The following is a 20,732-nucleotide window of genomic DNA, read 5'->3' as shown; positions in this document are numbered from 1 at the left end:
TTAACAGAAGTGAAAAATGAATAGGAATCTGGTAACCTGCTGTCTGACAACCCAAGACCCATCTGTCCTGAAAGGCATGGATTATATATATTACCTGGCAACTTGGGATCCTATCATTACATCCCCTTCTTTCATAGTCCGGCTACTATACGGCCTGTAAGATATAAAAGAATTAGGTTAGTGCTGCTTGCATGTCATCATGAGTAATCACTAAATATTGTTTATCCCTTCAAAAATGCCCATTTCTGTGGTATTTAACAATAAAATCTGACAAAAAGAAAGAGTATTACTAGTTTCTTCAGACTCAGAAATTAATGTTCTCTGCCAATCAAATGTACCCAATAAATGCCAATCTGTGGCCTTCTGCTGCAAGTATTGAAAAGTGGGTGAGAATCCGAGACTGGGATTTCTAAGCTTTGATTGTCACCATATTTACAGTAATGTTTTCAGGACTTAGGGCAGCTTCTTAAAGGGAACCCGTCACTAGAGTTTGAGGATTTTAATTGTGGATTGTATTGCAAAGGGTGAATTCCAGGGCAAATCCGCAACTAACACATGCAGATTTTGCTGCGGATTCATTACGGAATGGCAGTGAAATCCATTCTATTCCTATTTGTGAAATCATCAGTTTTGTGACAGTTTTTGACCCAAAGCCAGAAATAGATCCAGCAATGAAGTATAAGACTGTCCTTTAGCTCTCATTCATTTGGAATCTATTCCTGGCTTTAATTTTTTTCAAATGGTCCATGAGACCAACAAAGCTTTTTTATCCCATATGCTATTATTCAATTTAAAACAACTTTTATTCCTCAATGTAACTTGTCTACTGACTAATAAAACAGTTTAAAATTATCAGCCGAGTCTTCGGTTATTTTGTATGTTGTCTATTTGTATCACTTTCATTCACAGTGTATTATGCCATACAAAGGGATGTAGTGAGTCATAACAGCACCTTCTGTGTGCTCACTAAACTTCCATCCCCATGTTAAATGCTAAATCAGATGTACATTATTTATAACCGGAGGCACTGGCTGTCTAAAATCTCAAATGCTGCCCCCGACATGTTTTGCCAGCGGGTACTTTCACACTAGCGTTTTTCTTTTCCGGCATATAGTTCCATCCTAGGGGCTCAATACCAGAAAAGAACTGATCAGTTTTATCCCCATGCCTTCTGAATAGAGAGAAATCCATTCAGGATGTCTTCAGTTCAGTCTTTTTGACTGATCAGGACAAAGATAAAACTGTAGCATGCTGCGGCTTTATCTCCAGCCCAAAAAAACTGAACACTTGCCTGAATGCCGAATCCGGCATTTTTTTCCACAGGAATGTATTAGTGCAGGATCGGGCATTCAAAATACCGGAATGTCGGTTCCGTCCTTCCGGTCTGCGCATGTGCAAACCGAAAAAAAAATGTGAAATAAATAAATGCTGCATCCGTTTTTCCAGATTACACCGGAAGTCAATGCATTTGTAAGACGGATCAGGATCCTGATCAGTCTTAGGGCCCTTCCGTCGTCGGGGCTCTATGCCGGAAGAATCCTGATCAGTTTTATCCTAATGCATTCTGAATGGAGAGAAATCCGTTCAGGATGCATCAGGATGTCTTCAGTTCCGGAACGGAACGTTTTTTGGCCGGAGAAAATACCGCAGCATGCTGCGCTTTTTGCTCCGGTCAAAAATCCTGAACACTTGCCGCAAGGCCGGATCCGAAATTAATGCCCATTGAAAGGCATTGATCCGGATCCGGCCTTAAGCTAAACGTCGTTTCGGCGCATTGCCGGACCCGACGTTTAGCTTTTTCAGAGTGGTTACCATGGCTGCCGGGACGCTAAAGTCCTGGCAGCCATGGTAAAGTGTAGTGGGGAGCGGGGGAGCAGTGTACTTACCGTCCGTGAGGCTCCCCGGGCGCTCCAGAGTGACGTCAGAGCGCCCCATGCGCATGGATGACGTGATCCATGTGATCACGTGATCCATGCGCATGGGGCGCTCTGACGTCATTCTGGAGCGCCCGGGGAGCCGCGCGGACGGTAAGTATACTGCTCCCCCGCTCCCCACTACTACTATGGCAGCCAGGACTTTAATAGCGTCCTGGGTGCCATAGTAACACTGAACGCATTTTGAAGACAGATCCGTCTTCAAATGCTTTCAGTTCACTTGCGTTGTTTTACGGATCCGGCGGGCACCTCCGGCAAATGGAGTGCACGCCGGATCCGGACAACGCAAGTGTGAAAGAGCCCTTACAAATGCCATCAGTTGGCATACGTTTTGCCGGATCCGGCAGGCGGTTCTGGCGACGGAACTGCTTGTCAGATTACTCTGCCGCAAGTGTGAAAGTAGCCTAACCAGGCGTCTTCAGGGTTTTGGGCAGAGTATGTTTGCTGGGGGCGGGAACGGTCATTTGAACCCTCCAGGTGTGACCTCCCTTACTCTCGAATCATCAGTAGCGATGTTGAGATCTCTCTCATCTGGGTTAGAGATGGGGGTGCTAATTGCAGCAGTCCCGTAACCCTTCTCCTCCCTATTCATGACGTGCTACCTTTGTACAGACTGTTTCTCTGTCGGGTACCGTGCATGATCCCGGACTTGTATGCCGTTTCTATCCATGGTGTTAACTGCGCATGTCTTAGTTTTCTTGCATGTTCCCAGCACTGTCTTACTGCGCAAATCTACATACTTAGTGTTATACTCAATGTTTGTCTATATTCTGTCTCAACTTGCTTATGGCTATATTTAAACCAAAATGTCTTTAGGAATAATGCACGATATCAGCCGTGTAAAATATATTTTTAAAGGGCTTCTGTCACCTGAAAAATGGGTATTAGACTAGCGGACATTAGCGATGTGCTAATGTCAGCTGAGCATAACTATATTAGTGCCATCTCACTGCCTAAAGCCTTTATTGAGAAAAACAAACTTTTATAATATGCTAATTAGCCTCTAGAAGCAGGGGGGGGGGGGCGTTGAACCTGCTCCTAGAGGCTCCGTTTGCCCACCTCTTTTCACACCCTTCTCTTGATTTACAGGGGAAGGGCAGTGCTGCTCTCCGCCGGCCATGTCTGCAGTGTAAACTTCGTGCCATTCAGTATTCGGCGCAAGCGCAGTGAGGGAAGGACGCTCGGCGGGTGCGGCTCTGAGATTTACACTGCAGACACGGCCATCGGGAGGAGAGCAGCGCTGCCTGGCCCTGTCAATCAAGACAGAAGCTAATTAGCAAATTATAAAAGTTTGTTTTTCTTAATAAAGGCTTCAGGCAGTGAGATGGCACTAATATAGTTATGTTCAGCTGACATTAGCACATCGCTAATGTCAGCTAGCCTAATATCTATTTTTAAGGTGACAGAAACCCTTTAATGATGTTTTCTATGATTTTTAAAGATAATGTGCCACAAGATTTAAGGATCATGACCTTGAAATATCACTATTATATTATTATTACAGTCATTACTAGGAGATATGTTAATCAACTTAGACTCTAATCATGATAAAATAAACCTAATAAAGAACTACTGTGGTGTACCAAAGTAAACAATCATGCCGATCGTGAATTATTTCCTATTTTGACCAAGCTAAAAAAAGGTATAAAGACCAGAATCAGATTGTAGTTTATTAATATTCACATTTTAACCAAACTGTCTTTATGAATTGTGAAAAACAGTATGTAGACTTGCGCAGTAAGACCGTGCCGGGAACATGCGATATGAGAAGAAACTGAAGGGAGGAAAACTAAGTCCTAAGACATGCGCAGCTAACACCATGGATAGAAACGGCATACAAGTCCGGGATCATGCACGGTACCCGAGGGAGAAACAGTCTGTACAAAGGTAGCACGTCATGAATAGGGAGGAGAAGGGTTACGGGACTGCTGCAATTAGCACCCCCGTCTCTAACCCAGATGAGAGAGATCTCAACATCGCTATTGATGATTCGAGAGTAAGGGAGGTCACAACTGGAGGGTTCAAATGACCGTTCCCGCCCCCAGCAAACATACTCTGCCCAAAACCCTGAAGACGCCAGGTTAGGCTACTTTCGCACTTGCGGCAGAGGATTCCGGCAGGCAGTTCCGTCACCAGAACTGCCTGCCGGATCCGGCAAAACGTATGCCAACTGATGGCATTTGTAAGACTGATCAGGATCCTGATCAGTCTGAAAAATGCCTGATCCGTCTTATAAATGCATTGAATTCCGGTGTCATCCGAAGGACGGATCCGGCACCAATACATTTCTATGGAAAAAAAATGGATCCGGCATTCAGGCAAGCGTGTTTTTTTTTTTTTGGCTGGAGATAAAAAACTGTAGCATGCTGCAGTTTTATCTTTGTCCTGATCAGTCAAAAAGACTGAACTGAAGACATCCTGAATGGATTTCTCTCCATTCAGAATGCATGGGGATAAAACTGATCAGTTCTTTTCTGGAATAGAGCCCCTAGGACGGAACTATATGCCGGAAAAGAAAAACGCTAGTGTGAAAGTACCCGCTGGCAAAACATGTCGGGGGGCAGCGTTTGAGATTTTAGACAGCAAGTGCCTCCGGTTATAAATAATGTACATCTGAGGCTACTTTCACACTACCGTTCAGAGCGGGTCCGTCTGATGTCTGCACAGACGGATCCGCTCCTATAATGCAAACGTTTGGATCCGTTCAGAACGGATCCGTCTGCATTATAGTTTAAAAAAAATTCTAAGTGTGAAAGTAGTTCAGACGGATCCGTCCAGACTTTACATTGAAAGTCAAAGGGGGACGGATCCGTTTGAAAATTGAGCCATATTGTGTCATTTTCAAACGGATCCGTCCCCATTGACTTACATTGTAAGTCTGGACGGATCCGCTTGCCTCCGCACGGCCAGGCGGACACCCGAACGCTAAAAGCAGCGTTCAGGTGTCCGCTTGCTGAGCGGAGCGGAGGCTGAACGCTGGCAGACTGATGCATTCTGAGCGGATCCGCGTCCACTCAGAATGCATTAGGGCAGTACGGATGCGTTCGGGGCCGCTTGTGAGCCCCTTCAAACGGAGCTCACAAGCGGAGCCCCGAACGCTAGTGTGAAAGTAGCCTGATTTAGCATTTAACATGGGGATGGAAGTTTAGTGAGCACACAGAAGGTGCTGTTATGACTCACTACATCCCTTTGTATGGCATAATACACTGTGAATGAAAGTGATACAAATAGACAACATACAAAATAACCGAAGACACGGCTGATAATTTTAAACTGTTTTATTAGTCAGTAGACAAGTTACATTGAGGAATAAAAGTTGTTTTAAATTGAATAATAGCATATGGGATAAAAAGGCTTTGTTGGTCTCATGGACCATTTGAAAATAATTTAAGTCATAAATTGACCAAGTATTCCTGGCTTTAGCTCAAAAAACTGCTGCGTCTTAAACAACCCTAAGGCTGGGTTCAGACCTGAGCATATTTGATATGCACGTTTAACGCGCGTTTGTGTCGCGCGTTTTTGTCCATAGTCAACGCACGTATTACGCGCGTTTGTGTGATTAACAGCAGTGTCCTATGGCTGCAAACGCGTGACAAAACGCCCCAAAGAAGCTCAAGAACTTGTTTGAGCGTAGGGCGTTTTTCAGCGCGTTCAAACGCGCTGTAAAACGCTCAAGTGAGAACCAGGGCCATAGGGAAGCATTGGTTTTCATGTGTTGAGAGTTTTACAGCGCGTTTGAACGTGCTGTAAAACGTTCAAGTGTGAACCCAGCCTTAACCTTTTCAATCCAGGAGGATTTTTTGTTGAGCCTTCCGAAAACATAAAACTTTTTTTTTCCCCATTAACATAGCCATATTTAGGCTTTGTTTTTGCAGGACAAGTTGTACATTCTAATGATACCATTTACTGTTGCATACGATGTAGTGGGAAGCTGGAAGATATTCAAAATAGGGTGAATTGGAAAAAATAAAAATAAAATTCTGCCACAGTTTTATGGGTTTCATTTTTTCATTTTTAAAAGTGGTAAGCTAACCTGCTCCCTTCATTCTCCAGGTCAATACAATTACCGCAATGCCACATTTGTATAGTTTTTATTGTGTTTTAATCTCTAAAAAAGAAAAAAACTTTGGGTGGGGGAACAATTTTTTTTATTGCATTACCATATTCTAACCCCCGCAACTTTACTTTTATGTCTATGGAGCTGTTTGAGGGCTCATTTTCTGCTGAATTATCTGTACTTTTCAATTATGTCATTGGGTTCTGTATGACTTTGATCACTTTGTATTTTTGGGGAGGTGAAGCAATGAAAACAACAAATTGGCCATTTTGAGTATTTTTTTTATATGTATTTAAATCGTACACGTGTTTATTTTTTATATTTGTTTATTTTTATTTTACTTTTGGGTAAAGCGGGTTGAATATTTATTTTTTATATTTTTAAAACATTTTTTTTTAAACTTTGTTTTGTCATCTTATCTATGACTATAACCTGCAATCAATATATTACCATTTGTATTTTGTAATGGATTTATATCCATTACAGAATTCAGTATACTGTATTACAAGGCAGTGCTGCCAGCATTGGAATATATTAGTAATAAGCATGGAAGCCTTGTATAGGCTCAGGCCTATTACTACTATGGAATACCTTCCCCGATCTCAACCAGGGGAAGACGTCCTGGGCCGGAAGCATTGGGCTTCGGTTTTAGTGCTCTCAGATGCTGTGTTCACGTTTTACCATGGTGTCTGAGGGTTAAATGTCTCCATCAGCATTATCACTGAATGCAGACATTAGACCCGGGTGTCTGCTGTTGAAAATAGCAGGCACCCGGTGGCTATGGGGCCTGCTGCGCTCAAAAATGGGTGCCATCTTTAAAAACACCCACATCTGCTGTATATGGTGCTGTGAGAGAAGGGAGTTAAAGGGGTTATCCCACAACTTTAGAGTTAGTCACATACAGCACATAATTATAAACATCTTTTATATTGAGTAGTGTTGATAGAGCATGCTATGCAGCTAATAAACGTGCAGGCAAGTACTGCCCTTCACTGTAATGCCGTAGCCATGTTTGTTACTGGCATTACAGTGATTGGCTGACCGGAACGCGATATAGTACCCGATGACATGTTCGGCTCAGTGTTAGTCAGAAGAGCTGTGCTGAAGAAGGGAAAGATAGTGTAGGGAGTGAAATTTTCCTTTGAAAAACTTGTCAGAGACCCAAAAGTCCTTTTAAGGACTATTGTGTGTGACAGCAGCAATATATATTTTTAGCGCAACCTTTTGCTAAAACTTTACAGACCCAAAAGTCCTTTTAAAAGACTGTTGTGTGTGGCAGTGATATCTATTTTTAGCGCATCCTGCGTTAAAAAGCGTGCAATAGTTAGGCCGCTGCATGTGTGCATCCCAAAAATATCAGTGACATCCAGTGACCTTTTTCCGTAGACTGTGTCCGCTGCAGACAGCGACATAATCTGCGCTACATCTCCTGTGTAACGTGTGCGCATCCTAAAAATATCTGTGACATCCAGTGTACTTTTTCCATAGACGGTGTCCGCTGCGGACAGTGACATTAGCTGTGCTACATCTCCTGTGTAACGTTTCCACATCCAAAATACCTGTGACATTCCCTGTAATTTTATATTAGCCGCTGCTAACATCAGCAACATTATCTGCAGTATTTCTCCTTTGTAATAATTTCACATCAACTAAATTTAAGTTTTTTTGCGCATACACTTACAAATCCTACGCTACTGTACGTGTGACATACTTTCAAGCATATATAACATTTAATATGAAGAAGGCGAGCAGTAAGGGACAGGGAAGTGGCCGTGATGCTTTTTTGAGGAAAGTGCGGACGACAAAAGAATTTTTATTTGCAACCTGTGCCATACAAAAATGAGCAGGGGCGTGAACACTAGCAACCTCACCACCACCAGCATGATCCGCCACATGGCATCAAAGCAGATGGGCCGAACGCCTGGGTGCACAATCAGTGTCTGCGGGTCACACCACTGCCTCCTTTTCCCCCGTGTTACGTGCTGGTCAATCCCCTGTCGAAGGCGCAGGCCCGGATGCATCCCGCCCTGCACCTGAACCTTTGCAAGCACCATCAGCAACCACATCCACTTCAGTGTCCCAGTGCAGCATACAAATGCCCTTACCACAGGCATTTCAAGGCAAGCACAAATACCCAGCCACCCACCCACAGGCCATAGCACTAAATGCACAACTTTCCAAATTACTGGCCCTGGAAATGTTGCCATTTAGGCTTGTGGACACTAAAGGCCTTCCTCAGCCTGATGTCGGCGGTCGTCCCTCGTTACGCATGTGCCGTGCCCGCCTTACACCAGCATGTGTCCCATAACATCACCCGTGCCCTGACCAACGCAGTTACTGGGAAGGTCCACTTGTCCATGTGTCAGTGGTTAATTGCTTTCGGCCAGGGACACTACATTTCCCTGACGGCACACTGGGTGAACGTTGTGGAGGCCGGGAGAGAGTCCAAAAGCAGCTCTTCCATTAGGCCGCAGCCTAAGGCCTCGCGCTGGTGGGGGCCTCGCTCTGGCTCCCACCCGACAACTCCCCAAGTACTTAGCCGGTTGCGGGGGGAAGCGTCCTTAGGTCAAAACATTTCAGGCTTGAGCCAGTACCCCGAATGCTATTCCCCACCCCCCTTGTATATTATCCACTAATCTGCTAGGCTGCTGCGCCTCGCGGTCATGAATTCAGTCACTTCAGAGCGCAACCCAGTAGTGCAGTGCGTAATCCCGCGAGACCCGCCCCACAAGGTGGGGGGGAAATTTCATAATATGAAGCAGTGTGTGGGCAAATTTGTGAGGCAGTGTGGGGGCAAATTACATAATGGGGGCAGTATTACTAATAACATAGTAACATAGTAACATAGTAACATAGTACATAAGGCCGAAAAAAGACATTTGTCCATCCAGTTCGGCCTGTCATCCTACAAGTTGATCCAGAGGAAGGCAAAAAAAACCCTGTGAGGTAGAAGCCAATTTTCCTCACTTTAGGGGAATAAAAAATTCCTTCCCGACTCCAATCAGGCAATCAGAATAACTCCCTGGATCAACGACCCCTCTCTAGTAGCTATAGCCTGTAATATTATTACACTCCAGAAATACATCCAGGCCCCTCTTGAATTCCTTTATTGTACTCACCATCACCACCTCCTCAGGCAGAGAGTTCCATAGTCTCACTGCTCTTACCGTAAAGAACCCTTTTCTATGTTTGTGTACAAACCTTCTTTCCTCCAAACGCAGAGGATGTCCCCTCGTCACAGTCACAGTCCTGGGGATAAATAGATGATGGGATAGATCTCTGTACTGCCCCCTGATATATTTATACATAGTAATTAGATCTCCCCTCAGTCGTCTTTTTTCTAACGTGAATAACCCTAATTTTGATAATCTTTCAGGGTACTGTAGTTGCCCCATTCCAGTTATTACTTTAGTTGCCCTCCTCTGGACCCTCTCCAGCTCTGCTATGTCTGCCTTGTTTACAGGAGCCCAGAACTGTACACAGTACTCCATGTGTGGTCTGACCAGTGATTTGTAAAGTAGTAGGAATATGTTCTCATCACGGGCATCTATGCCCCTTTTGATGCAACCCATTATCTTATTGGCCTTGGCAGCCGCTGCCTGACACTGTTTTTTGCAGCTTAGTTTGCTGTTTATTAAAATTCCTAGATCCTTTTCCATGTCAGTGTTACCGAGTGTTTTACCATTTAGTATGTACGGGTGACTTGCATTATTCCTTCCCATGTGCATAACTTTACATTTCTCAGTGTTAAACCTCATCTGCCACTTATCTGCCCAAGCCTCCAATCTATCCAGATCCCTCTGTAGTAGTATACTGTCCTCTTCAGTGTTAATTACTTTACACAGTTTAGTGTCATCTGCGAAAATTGATATTTTACTATGCAAGCCTTCTACAAGATCATTAATAAATATATTGAAGAGAATAGGGCCCAATACTGACCCCTGAGGTACTCCACTAGTGACAGTGACCCAATCTGAGTATGTACCGTTAATAACCACCCTCTGCTTTCTATCATTGAGCCAGTTACTTACCCACTTACAGACGAATGAGAGCATTCTAGAAGGGTATTACTATTGTTGGGACTATGAGGAGCACTATTACTATGGGGGCACTATTATTTCTTCTGGATAGTATTTGGGGGTATAGGGGAGCACAGCGAGCAGCAGGACAACACTGTGGGGACTCCAGGTTGGGGGATGATTATAGAAAAGTGAGGACACTAAGATGTCTGTGTCACACTCTGCAGAGACGAGGTGGCTGAGAGAAGTTGTACAGATCGAATGGAGAAAATGACAGAGAAGATCTACATCAGGAGATGTCACCTGGAGGCCCTGGATGTGAAAGGTATGTGCTGCTGTATGGCAAATACAGCAAAATGCGGTGGGGGGGGGGGGGGGGAAGAGAGGGTCTATTTAGAGAACTGGGCCAGGGTTAATGCAAAGTGTTAATATGCACTGTGAACATAAGCCCTGTACTGTGTTGTCACTGTGCATATTAACCCTTTACTGTGATGTCACTGCATATTAAAGGGGTACTCCGGGATAGGAAAATAAATCTGGCCGTTGGGATTCCCCACGATCTCCTGTATGGTACTCCGGATCTCCATGTGCCCGGAGCGGTGGTCAACACACCCCCCCTCCATGTATCTATGGGAGAGCCGCAGATACAGCACTTGTGTATCTGAGTCTTCCATAGAGATACATGGAGGGGGAGTGTTGACCACACCACCGCTCCTTGCGGTGGTTGACACAGCTTATTTCTTGAGGACTGACTGAGCCGGGGCGCCGTACGGGAGAGCATGAGCATCCCAACAATCTTCGTGGGGGCCTTATGTTCAAGATTCGCCTAAGGCCTCACAAAGTCTAGAGCTGCCTCTGAGAGAGTCGTACCCTGGGATGGCACAGGTGCTACCCACGCCAAGGATTGCAGGCCCTACTTCCATCAGGGTTTCCACCACCTAAGCAGAACGTTAGTGGCTCCAACCCCCACTTCTCCTCCCACTTCCACCTCAGATTTATACTCTTGCAGCACCAGTCAGCCATCAGTAGGTAGCTGGAAGCAGTATAGCACTGCAGTGGGGAAGCGTCAACAGGCCGTGCTGAAGCTAATCTGCTTAGGTGACAAACAGCACACAGGGGAAAAGAGACCAGACTGAGCTGTGGATCTCGCCACTCAACCTAGAACCAGGAATGGTTGTGACTGATAATGGCCGTAACTTGGTGGCCGCTTTGGAGCTCGGCAAGCTCACACACATCCCATGCCTAGTCAACGTCTTCAACTTAGTGGTTCAGTGGTTTCTCAAAACCTACTCCAATTTGCCTGAGCTACTGGTGAAGGTGCCCTGCGTGTGTGCCCATTTCCGCAAGTCATCGACTGCTTCTGCCGGTCTGTCAATGCTGCAGCAGCACTTACATTTGCCAGCTCACCGACTGTTGTGTGACATGAGCACGTGCTGGAACTCCACATTCCAGATGTTGGCCAGGCTTTGTGAGCAGCAGAGGAATACCAGCTGCAACATGGTCGTCGCCTTTCCAGTCAGCTTCCACTCTTCACAAGCAAGGAGTGGGCATGAATGTCTGACCTCTGTGAGGTTTTAAGAAACTTTGAGAAATCAACACAGATGGTGAGCGACGATAACGCCATTATCAGAGTCACCATCCCACTTCTGTGTCTATTCAATCGCTGCTCACAATTAAGGCCAACACTTTTACATGTGGAAGAGATGGAAATGGGGAAGACATTACAGAGGGCGATAGCCAGACCACCCTCAGTTGGTCTCCTCAGCGCAAATTGGATGATGATGAGGAAGAGCAGGAGACGGTTGCCTCTGCTACAGAGGTTAGTACCCATGGAAGTTTAATTCCATTTGTTCAGCGTGGATGGGCAGAAGAGGATGAGGAGATTAAGAGTCATCCTCCTGATAACAACAGCGAAGTCTTGCCTGTTGGGACTCTGGCACACATGCCTGACTATGTTAAGCTGCCTTTCCCGTGACCCACGCGTTTTACACATTTTGGACACCGAATACTGGATGTTCACCCTTCTCGACCGCCGCTACAAAGAGAACTTCTCATCTCTCATTCCTGTGGTGGACTAGCAAAATGGTGCAATACCAGAAGATCCTTGTGGAAAAATTGCTCTGAAAATTTCCAGCTGACAAAGCTGGTGGCATATTATGTAGTTCCTTGGGCAACCGAGGAGACGAGGGGAACACACAGCAGTTTGAACAGAGGCAGGGCAACACTCTCCAAATCCTGGGACAGTTTCATGACACCCCGCCAACACTCTCACCCTGATGCGCGGCCTAGTGTCACAATGAGGGAAACATTTTGAAAGATGGTGAAGGAGTACATAGCAGACCGTGTCAGTGTCCTCAATGATCCCTTAGTGCCTTACAACTACTGGGGGTCTAAGCTGGACACTTGGCACGATACCGGGATTTCCATTTTTTCGATACTGGGCTGCGCTTCTGCCCAGTCTAGTATCTCTGGAGTCTGAACATGAGAGCGCTGCTGTCGGCGCGCTCATGTTCTCTCAGCAGCACGGGGAGAAGGAAGCTGTCCTCCCTCCCCCTGTGCTGCTGCTGCCACCAATGAGAAGAGGGGCTGAGGAGGGGCGGGCGCACTGCGCCACCAATGATGCACAACTTTTTCTACACAGAGCGGCGCCCAGCGATGTCCCAGCACTCACCATTATTCCTGGGCGCCGCTCCGTTCGCCTGCTGTGCCCCATTACAGTCTCCTCTCCTGTTCCACATGCTGATTACTATCGGAGCGATGGGGAGGAGACATCAGCTTCACTAGTGGACGTTCCTTCTCCCTGTGCCGCTGATCTGCCAGTACCCGCCTCCTGTATTAAGGGCTAATTATCATTGGTGGTGCAGTGTGCCCCCCCCTCCTCAACCCCCCATCCCATTAAAATCATTGGTGGCACAGTGCGCCGGCCCCTCTCAACTCCCCAGTATTAAAATCATTGGTGGCAGTGGCCACAGGGTCCTCTCCCCTCCCCCTCATTGGTGGCAGTGGGGCAGTGGCAGCTTCTGATCGGACCCCCAGCTGTGTAAGTCTGGGGCTCCGATCGGTTACCATAGCAGCCAGGACGCTACTGAAGCCCTGGCTGCCCTGGTACTGAAGCCCTGGCTGCCCTGGTAACATCCCTGATGCTGTGTGCACAAAGCAAAGAGCAGCAGGGACAGTGTGAGGTCTTATTCACCCTGATAGAGCTCTATCAGGGTGAATAGGACAAGGGATGAAAGAGCCCAGGTTCTGGCCCCTAAGGGGGGAAATAGTTATTAAATAAAAAGTGAAAAATAAATAAATAAAAAAAAAAAAAACCACCAAAACATTAAGTATGAATCACCCCCTTTTCACAATTTCACATATAAAATGTATAAATAAACATATTACATATCGCCACGTCAGAAAAGTCTTAAACTATTAAAATATTTTTTTTAAAAATCTATGCGGTGAATGCCGGAACAGAAAAAATAAATAAAAACTGTGCGATTCGCCATTTTTTTAAATGCGGAATGCACGTGGCTTTTTTGGATTATTTTTTTCGCGTGGTATCGAATATCGCAATACTTTTTCATGGTATCGAAACAGAATCAAAAATTTGGTATCGCACCAACTCTACTCTACGCCTTGGAGGTGCTGGCCTGCCCTGCCGCCAGCGTTTTTGTCAGAGCGGGTATTTTGGTCTGCTGGGGACATAATAACTGATAAGTGCCTCCGCCTTTCAACTGAAAATGCAGACAGGTTGACTCTCAAAAAAAAATAAAAAAATGAACAAGGCCTGGATTGCCCCTGACTTCTCTACTCCACTAGAGGAAAGGGGCTGAACATAAAGGCACTTTAAATATGTTGTTTATAATGTACTGAATACACTGTATTCCCATGCACCCCTTCCACCACAAAAGAGGGTATATGGTTCAATCTTATTTTTCTCGTCCTCCTCCTCTTCCATCATAACATGCTTTTTATTCTGCCTTCGCTCCTAATGTTGTAGAGGGTCAGTTCATGTGCAGGCCCTCACCTACAATCTTTTAGAGGGCCAGCTCACCTGCAGGCCCTCACATGTAATGTTTTAGAGAGTCAGCTCACCAGCAGGCCCTCGCCCATAATTTTTTCAATGGTTAGCTCAGCAGCAGGCACTCCCCCATAATGTTTTAGATGGTCAGCTCAGCAGCACGCCCTCACCCGTAATGTTTTAGAGGGTCACCAGCAGACCATCAATCATAATTTTTCAAGGCTGTTTATGATGCCCTCCTTTATGTGTAATAAAGGGTGTATTGGAGTGCCGGTTCCATGTAATTTTTGGAAGGCCTTTCACTTAGTGCATCGGCTTTAGGAGTGTAGGAGTCCCACTACCTGAATAATTGTACCACAATGTGAATGAGGCCCTCCATTACGTGATATATAGGTTGTATCGGATTGCCTTTTCCGTGTAATTTTTGGCAGCACTTGCCTTTTATATACAAGTAAATATACAGGAAAGAATGTTTCCTAACAAATTTTCCTCTAAAATAGATTTTCTCTTCGGTTTGGTGCGTATTAGTGTCAGTCTGTAAAAGTGGCATACTACTAGGACAACATCGTTCCCAGCAGCGACCTTGGAGTCCAAGATGCATCCAGACATCCTCCCATGCTGTTCCCGAACCATTTCGGTGGTCTTTACATCAATTTCTGGCCTTTTCTTATAAACCAGACACCCTCCCCTCTTCAGAGCAGGGGGTGCATGATTTTATGGTCGGGTTCTCCCATTGACTTCCATTGTGCTCTACCGAGCACACGAGCATCCCGCTGTGTTCGACCTGAACACCCAAGCACTTTGGTGCTCGAACAACACTAATATTGAGACACATTAAATATGTTATGTGAACGGATATTTCATTGATAAGCACTACCCAGCGGTTCAGGCCCCCCCTCCCTTCCCCGTACTGAATAAACCTATGAGTTCAGATGTGGATAAGTATATGCAATTTGTAATCTTTAGAAGTGGGATGATGCCTGCTGCGGGGAAGGCTGTCCCATAATCTGCATTGTCTTCTCTGCTTGTCAGAGGAAAAGAACATCATTTTATTTTCCTCTGCTTGTGAGTAGAGATGCTGAACATGCACAATGACATTCTCCTCTTCTGACAAGCAGGGAAGGCTTAAAGGGGTTGTCCAGCATTAGATAAACATGGCTGCTTTCTTCCAAAAACAGCACCACCCCTGTCCATAGGTTGTGTCGGGTATTGCAGCATACCTCCGTAGGAGTAAATGGGGCAGAGCTGCAATACTGCACACAACCTGTGGAAAGCGGTGGTGCTGTTTTTGGAAGACAGCAGCTATGTTTTTCTAATCATGGACAACCCCTTTAATCTCAGGGATCCTTCCACACCAAAGATGGAGAAATAGAGCACAGAAACAGATCATGTATGTCCATTTCTGAACATGTAGAAAATAGGGTGTACTATAGGGCTGAACTTCTAGGTGGCGCTATTATATGTCTTAAATGTAATATCTAAATATACATCACCACAAAAGATGCTCAGAATTATGGGGGAGATTTATCAAAAGTTTGTAAAGGAAATCTGGCTTAGTTGCCCATAGCAACCAATCAGATTCCACCTTTCATTTTCCAAAGGAAAACTCCGTTTTTTTATCTCCCACATTGTGTTAGTGTTATTTTGCTAAACATTAAATTATTGAGCTAACCCCTTTAAAATGTAGCTTAGCATATTAATCATTGGTCTGTCTCTTCCCCTTTTGACTTCGATGGGAAAAACATTATTTACCAACCACATGATCATGGTTTTACACACGGTATTGCAACATGGTTTTCCATAAAAGCAGTACTAGGAATATTTTCCTTGGACTGCCCACGTAGAAAAAACGTAGTAGCAAAACCGTAAAGAATAAGATATATTAACATGTGGTACTGGCCATTGTTCCTTTAATGCTTTCTGCTATAGTTAGTGCTGTTTTTCTGCATTTTTTGCACCACTTTAAAAAAAAAAAATGAGTTTTGTTGTTCTGGCTTTTTTTTTTTTTTTTGCTTAAGTGCTGGTGTTTTCATCCCATTCTCTATAGGGGAAAAAGGCTAGTTTTAAGACACATTGGGGAGACATTTATTAAAGACCAACATTTTAGACGCCAGTCTTAATAAAGCCCTAAGCTGGCGGTGGGTCCGGCGAGGTTAAGTAGAGGTGCCGGCCTCTCCATACCTTCGGCAGATCCTCTGACAGTTCAAAATATAAGACCGCTTTCGAACTGTCTTACATTTAGACCTTTTTCTACCCCTAAAACAGGTGTAGAAAGTGGTAAATGAGATGGGCCTAACGGCCCATCCCCTTCCCAATCCATAATTTTAGACCTGGCCTGAGCAGGGAGAAGTCGCAGATTTCAGCGCAACTAACTGTTGTGCTGCAATCTGCGCCTGAAATACACCTAATTTAGGCATATTTCAGATTGATAAATTACCCCCATTGTGTGCGCATAAAAAACACCAGAGAAACCACCACATAAAACAAAAAAGAGGGGAAAAATTATTATTGCTGACATATTTATATATATATATATATATATATATATATATATATATATATATATATATATATATATTTTCACATTCATAATATTTGTTCTGGGCCGTTGTGGCATTTTAGCAGCTTCTCATCTAGTACTCTACTCAGCGTTTACTAGTACACCAACAACCAAAACAATCAAATTGACCAACAAAGTATAAGTTAAGGCTCACACAAACGTATTTTCAGTGTCCGTTCAGTTTTTTTTGCTAACCCTATACGGAACCATTCATTTCAATTGGTCTGCAAAAAAACGGAAGTTACTCCGTAAGCATTGCGTTTCTGTATGTCTGTATTTCCATTCCGCATTACAGACAAGTATAGTACTGTTCTATTAGGGGCCAGCTGTTCCGTTCCGCAAAATACGGAATGCACACGGACGTCATCCGTGTTTTTTGCAGATCGCAAAATACATACGGTATTGTGTGTGAGGCCTTACTATGATTAATAATAATAATAATAATAATAATAAGAATAATAATAATCTAATTTACCTCATATATGGGTCCACACTTAAAAAGACCGATTCCAGCAAAATTTCTGAAAATATATACATGTAAATAAAAATGTTATTATAAATTCAGGTGGAAAATATATCCAGTAAAAAAAAAATGTAATTAAAATAGGTACCTCACCTCTCCAACCCCATTGCAGCCATTCTGATGGTGCCTAAGTCTCCACTGTCATCTATTCCCTGCGGAGATCCTCACACAGCAGGAAATGGCTGGGAATGTCGCTCAGCCAATCACTGGATGAGGCACATTATTGCTGCAACCAGTGATTGGGTGAGCAACATTCCCGCTATGTCTGCAAAAAGCTGCACACATTGTGGACCCGGGCACCATCTGAATGGCAGCAGTGAGGTATGAATCTTTTTTTTCAAGCCATTAGCATCTTACTGAAATTTTCTTTTTTCCTTCTACTGATGTTGTCGAGCCCTTACTGCTGGAGAGGGGGTACACGCTGGTGGGAGATACAGCGGTTGCTGCATCAGGCTGTAACACTAAACAAGTGGCACGGTTTTCCCATACCACTGACGCTCCATGTGTTGGCCGTCTTGCCAACATTAGCACCCTGGCTGCGCCTCTCCTTCTGCATTCCACCACGCTAACGTCCCCCAGCGAGTTTTTGAAAAATTCCCACTCTGACATTTTCCCTCCACCACTGCGTGATGCCTGCCTGCTGCTGCTTTCATGAACCCATGCACTGCTAGTGTGTTCCTCACAGGTAGTCTCCTGAGTAGCAGACAGTGTACTTCTCCTGCATTTGGCTGCAGAGTTGACCTTTTTAGAATCTGGGAGAACTGTGGCCCACTACTACTATTGGATGGATGGTTGACGTTGCTAATACTGCAACTACCTACATACCGAGGCCTAGGTCTTTCATTTTGCTCTCTTCTATTTAATTTTAGTATGAGGCCTATACATGAAAAGCTACAAGTTCCCTATTAATAAAAAATCATAGGTTTGGTACAAGCAGATTATTAAATGGTAGTAGTAAAATTACAAGTGGGTTTTCGGTCATTGAAACAGAGGCACAATTAAATGTCCCTCCCCTTCTACAAACACACTGTTAGGGTCTATTCACACATCCGTATGTGTTTTGCGGATCCGCAAAACATGGACACCGGCAATGTGCGTCCCGCATTTTGCGAAATGCACATCGCCGGCACTCTCGTAGAAAATGTATTTTCTTGTCCGCAATTGCGGACAAGAATAGGACATCTATTTTTTTGCGGAACGGATGCGGACCCATTTTGCGGACTTGTGAATGGACCCTAAAATGTATTTGAGCTATGCTAAAATTTCCATACTAAAATGTCCATGAAACACATGGTCTGCTGCAGTAATGAGTCCGCTAACAAAGAAATAACAATGCAGTATTTGCAGTGAAATGTCTTTCAAATATGCATTCATTAACATGGGTAAAACATGGCGTTCTTTCCATAAAATGCTTTAGCTATGATACAATGCATGGATATAATGCACGTGCACTGAACAATGTACAATTACTAGCTTTTGCAGTAGAATGCTATTGGGGTGTTGTCCTGGCAACATAGAAAATGAAGGTTCTGAAGGAAAAAATAAAATAAAATCTTCCTTCATATACAGAAAAAAAAAAATGTTTTTTTTTCTTTTGCAGGCCAGGGGGTGTTGTAATGCAGAACCGAGCTGTTGCAACAGCACGCTGCTGTATTATTCCAGTGTGACCAGCCCTTTACTCCCTCAAAGCTTTCCCTAAAATCGACAAATTATCTCTCTCTCCCTATAGTATTTATATCACAGTACATTAGTGGCTTGTGTTTCTAATCATTTTTATCAGACACACACTCCTTCTAGGTCACAGAATGATTCTTCTATCTCAGCAGAAGAATCTGCCTGCTGCCCCCTGATTGGCTGATTAGACTGTCTTTCCACCTCTAAGTCAATCAGGGCAAGCCCCCCCCCCCCCCCCACACACACTTCCTTCCAGTGTCATGGGATCCTCAGTCTTCTTCCTCCCTTGTGGTTCTAACTGCCCATATTAACAGTACAATGCACAGTTTTATGCAATTCGTCCAAAGAGAATCCCAAAAGCTTCGGATTAGTTTGGCGGATGATTTTTGGTAAAATTTGTAACAAATGTGATTTGTTTAGTATTGATTCACTCATCTCTACATTAGTTTGACAGATGGTAGACTTTAGCCCATATTCTGGAAAATTTATGAGAAGCATAAGTTATATTATAAGTGTGTTTTAGCCTAGTAGCAATATTAATGAATATAGGGTTTGAAGGTTCTGAGAAGTGAAACAGGTGTTTGAAACAGGGCTCCATTACCTCCTTCTTGCAGTGGTGGCAGCTCTTTTTCGATAAGTTTGAAGTCCTCAGGTTTTGGTGCACCAACAAAGTGCTTCACCATTGTCCATGACTTAGACACAACCATTTTCGTTAACCTGTAAAGCAGGGGAAAAAAAAAAATACATTAAATGGAAATGTTTGTGGGTATACTTCAGGATCACATCTCCCTGTACTGTATGCCGAGATAGCCAAATGCCTTCTCAACCACACTGTAACCACTGTACCAAGGACACCTCTGAGCGGAGCTTTCACAGTGGACACAAAGGAGTTAACACAGATCAGGTTATTTAATTTGTAATGCCATACATATGAGTTCTAGATATTGTATTTTCCAGCATTGTTATATGAAAAAAGGAAGTACTAAATGGGTTGCCCAAGTTATTAAAAAATTGTGCCCCGACTTGCCATAAAATAGAACATACTGTATATACTCACCTATTTCACATGCCCCAGCACCACATTCTGATCCTTGTTGTCATACAGCCATGGCATCATCTTCTTAGCTGCAGCAATGACATGCCCCAGCGCAGAGGATAAAATAAGTAAGTGTAGTACCCCAGACCTCGGGGTACTACAATATTGTATATAGTTATTGTGTTATGCAGTTTTGCTATATGGTCGTTACTACAAGTAAGTATATGGCTGGCAATGGTTGGCAAGGAACAGGCTAACCAGCCTCTTCCTACCCTCTTGGTAGGAGTGGGCTTGTACTGCTTCCTGCCAAAAGACAGAATTCCTGTGTAACCACAGAAGGGAGAGGAAGCACACTGCCGAGCTTCTGCTCCTAAGAAGGATTCTCCATAGAGATCAGCAATACAAGTCCTCAAGTAAAACCTTGAGAAGTCAGACATCTAATACCTCCATCAAAGACTCTGCTGTGCGGTGAGGGACTATGGCTAAGACACCCATCACCCTGAATAATAATAATAGGCCAGTACAATACTAGTGCTAAATTGCAGCAATCCAACCTGCCTCTGTATTCCTTACTAGCTCTTGGAATTCACTTCTATTGAATGTACCTGAAGATCTATGTTGCGCTTAGTATAATATACTTTACTTTTACTTCTGGCCTCATTTTTAAAAACTACATTTCCACTGCACCGATCCCCAGGGAGCAGCGGTCTGTGGGAGTACACTGTGACAACACTTCAACTGGGGCCACTACCACTCATCCTCTTCACCAGCTCCTCCAGGGCTCGCTGCATGAGCATATATTCTTCCTGAGGCGCTATACATTTGCTAACGTGTTTACTGCCATCTGCATGTGTCTTAATAACTAGGGGGAGATTTATCAAAACTAGTGTAAAGGAAAACTGGCTTAGTTGCCCACAGCA

At 44.2% G+C, this 20,732-nt stretch overlaps 1 protein-coding gene across 1 annotated transcript in view; it reads right to left on the bottom strand.

The window, feature by feature from the left end:
• Positions 1-20,732, bottom strand: part of LOC120989266 (prostaglandin reductase 1-like) — an 87,170-nt gene that overhangs the window by 50,081 nt on the left and 16,357 nt on the right. Inside the window, exons 2-4 of the mRNA XM_040417256.1 lie at positions 19,378-19,493; positions 17,055-17,100; positions 95-154 (exon numbers count right to left, since the gene is read on the bottom strand). Coding sequence (XP_040273190.1) covers positions 95-154; positions 17,055-17,100; positions 19,378-19,483 — 212 coding nt within the window. The 5' untranslated portion in view covers positions 19,484-19,493. The remainder of the gene's footprint in view (positions 1-94; positions 155-17,054; positions 17,101-19,377; positions 19,494-20,732) is intronic.

Source organism: Bufo bufo, chromosome 2, assembly GCF_905171765.1.
Source record: "Bufo bufo chromosome 2, aBufBuf1.1, whole genome shotgun sequence".
Lineage (NCBI taxonomy): Eukaryota > Metazoa > Chordata > Amphibia > Anura > Bufonidae > Bufo > Bufo bufo.
The sequence above is the reverse complement of the archived record's forward strand: the minus strand, read 5'-3'. Positions and strand labels throughout refer to the sequence as shown.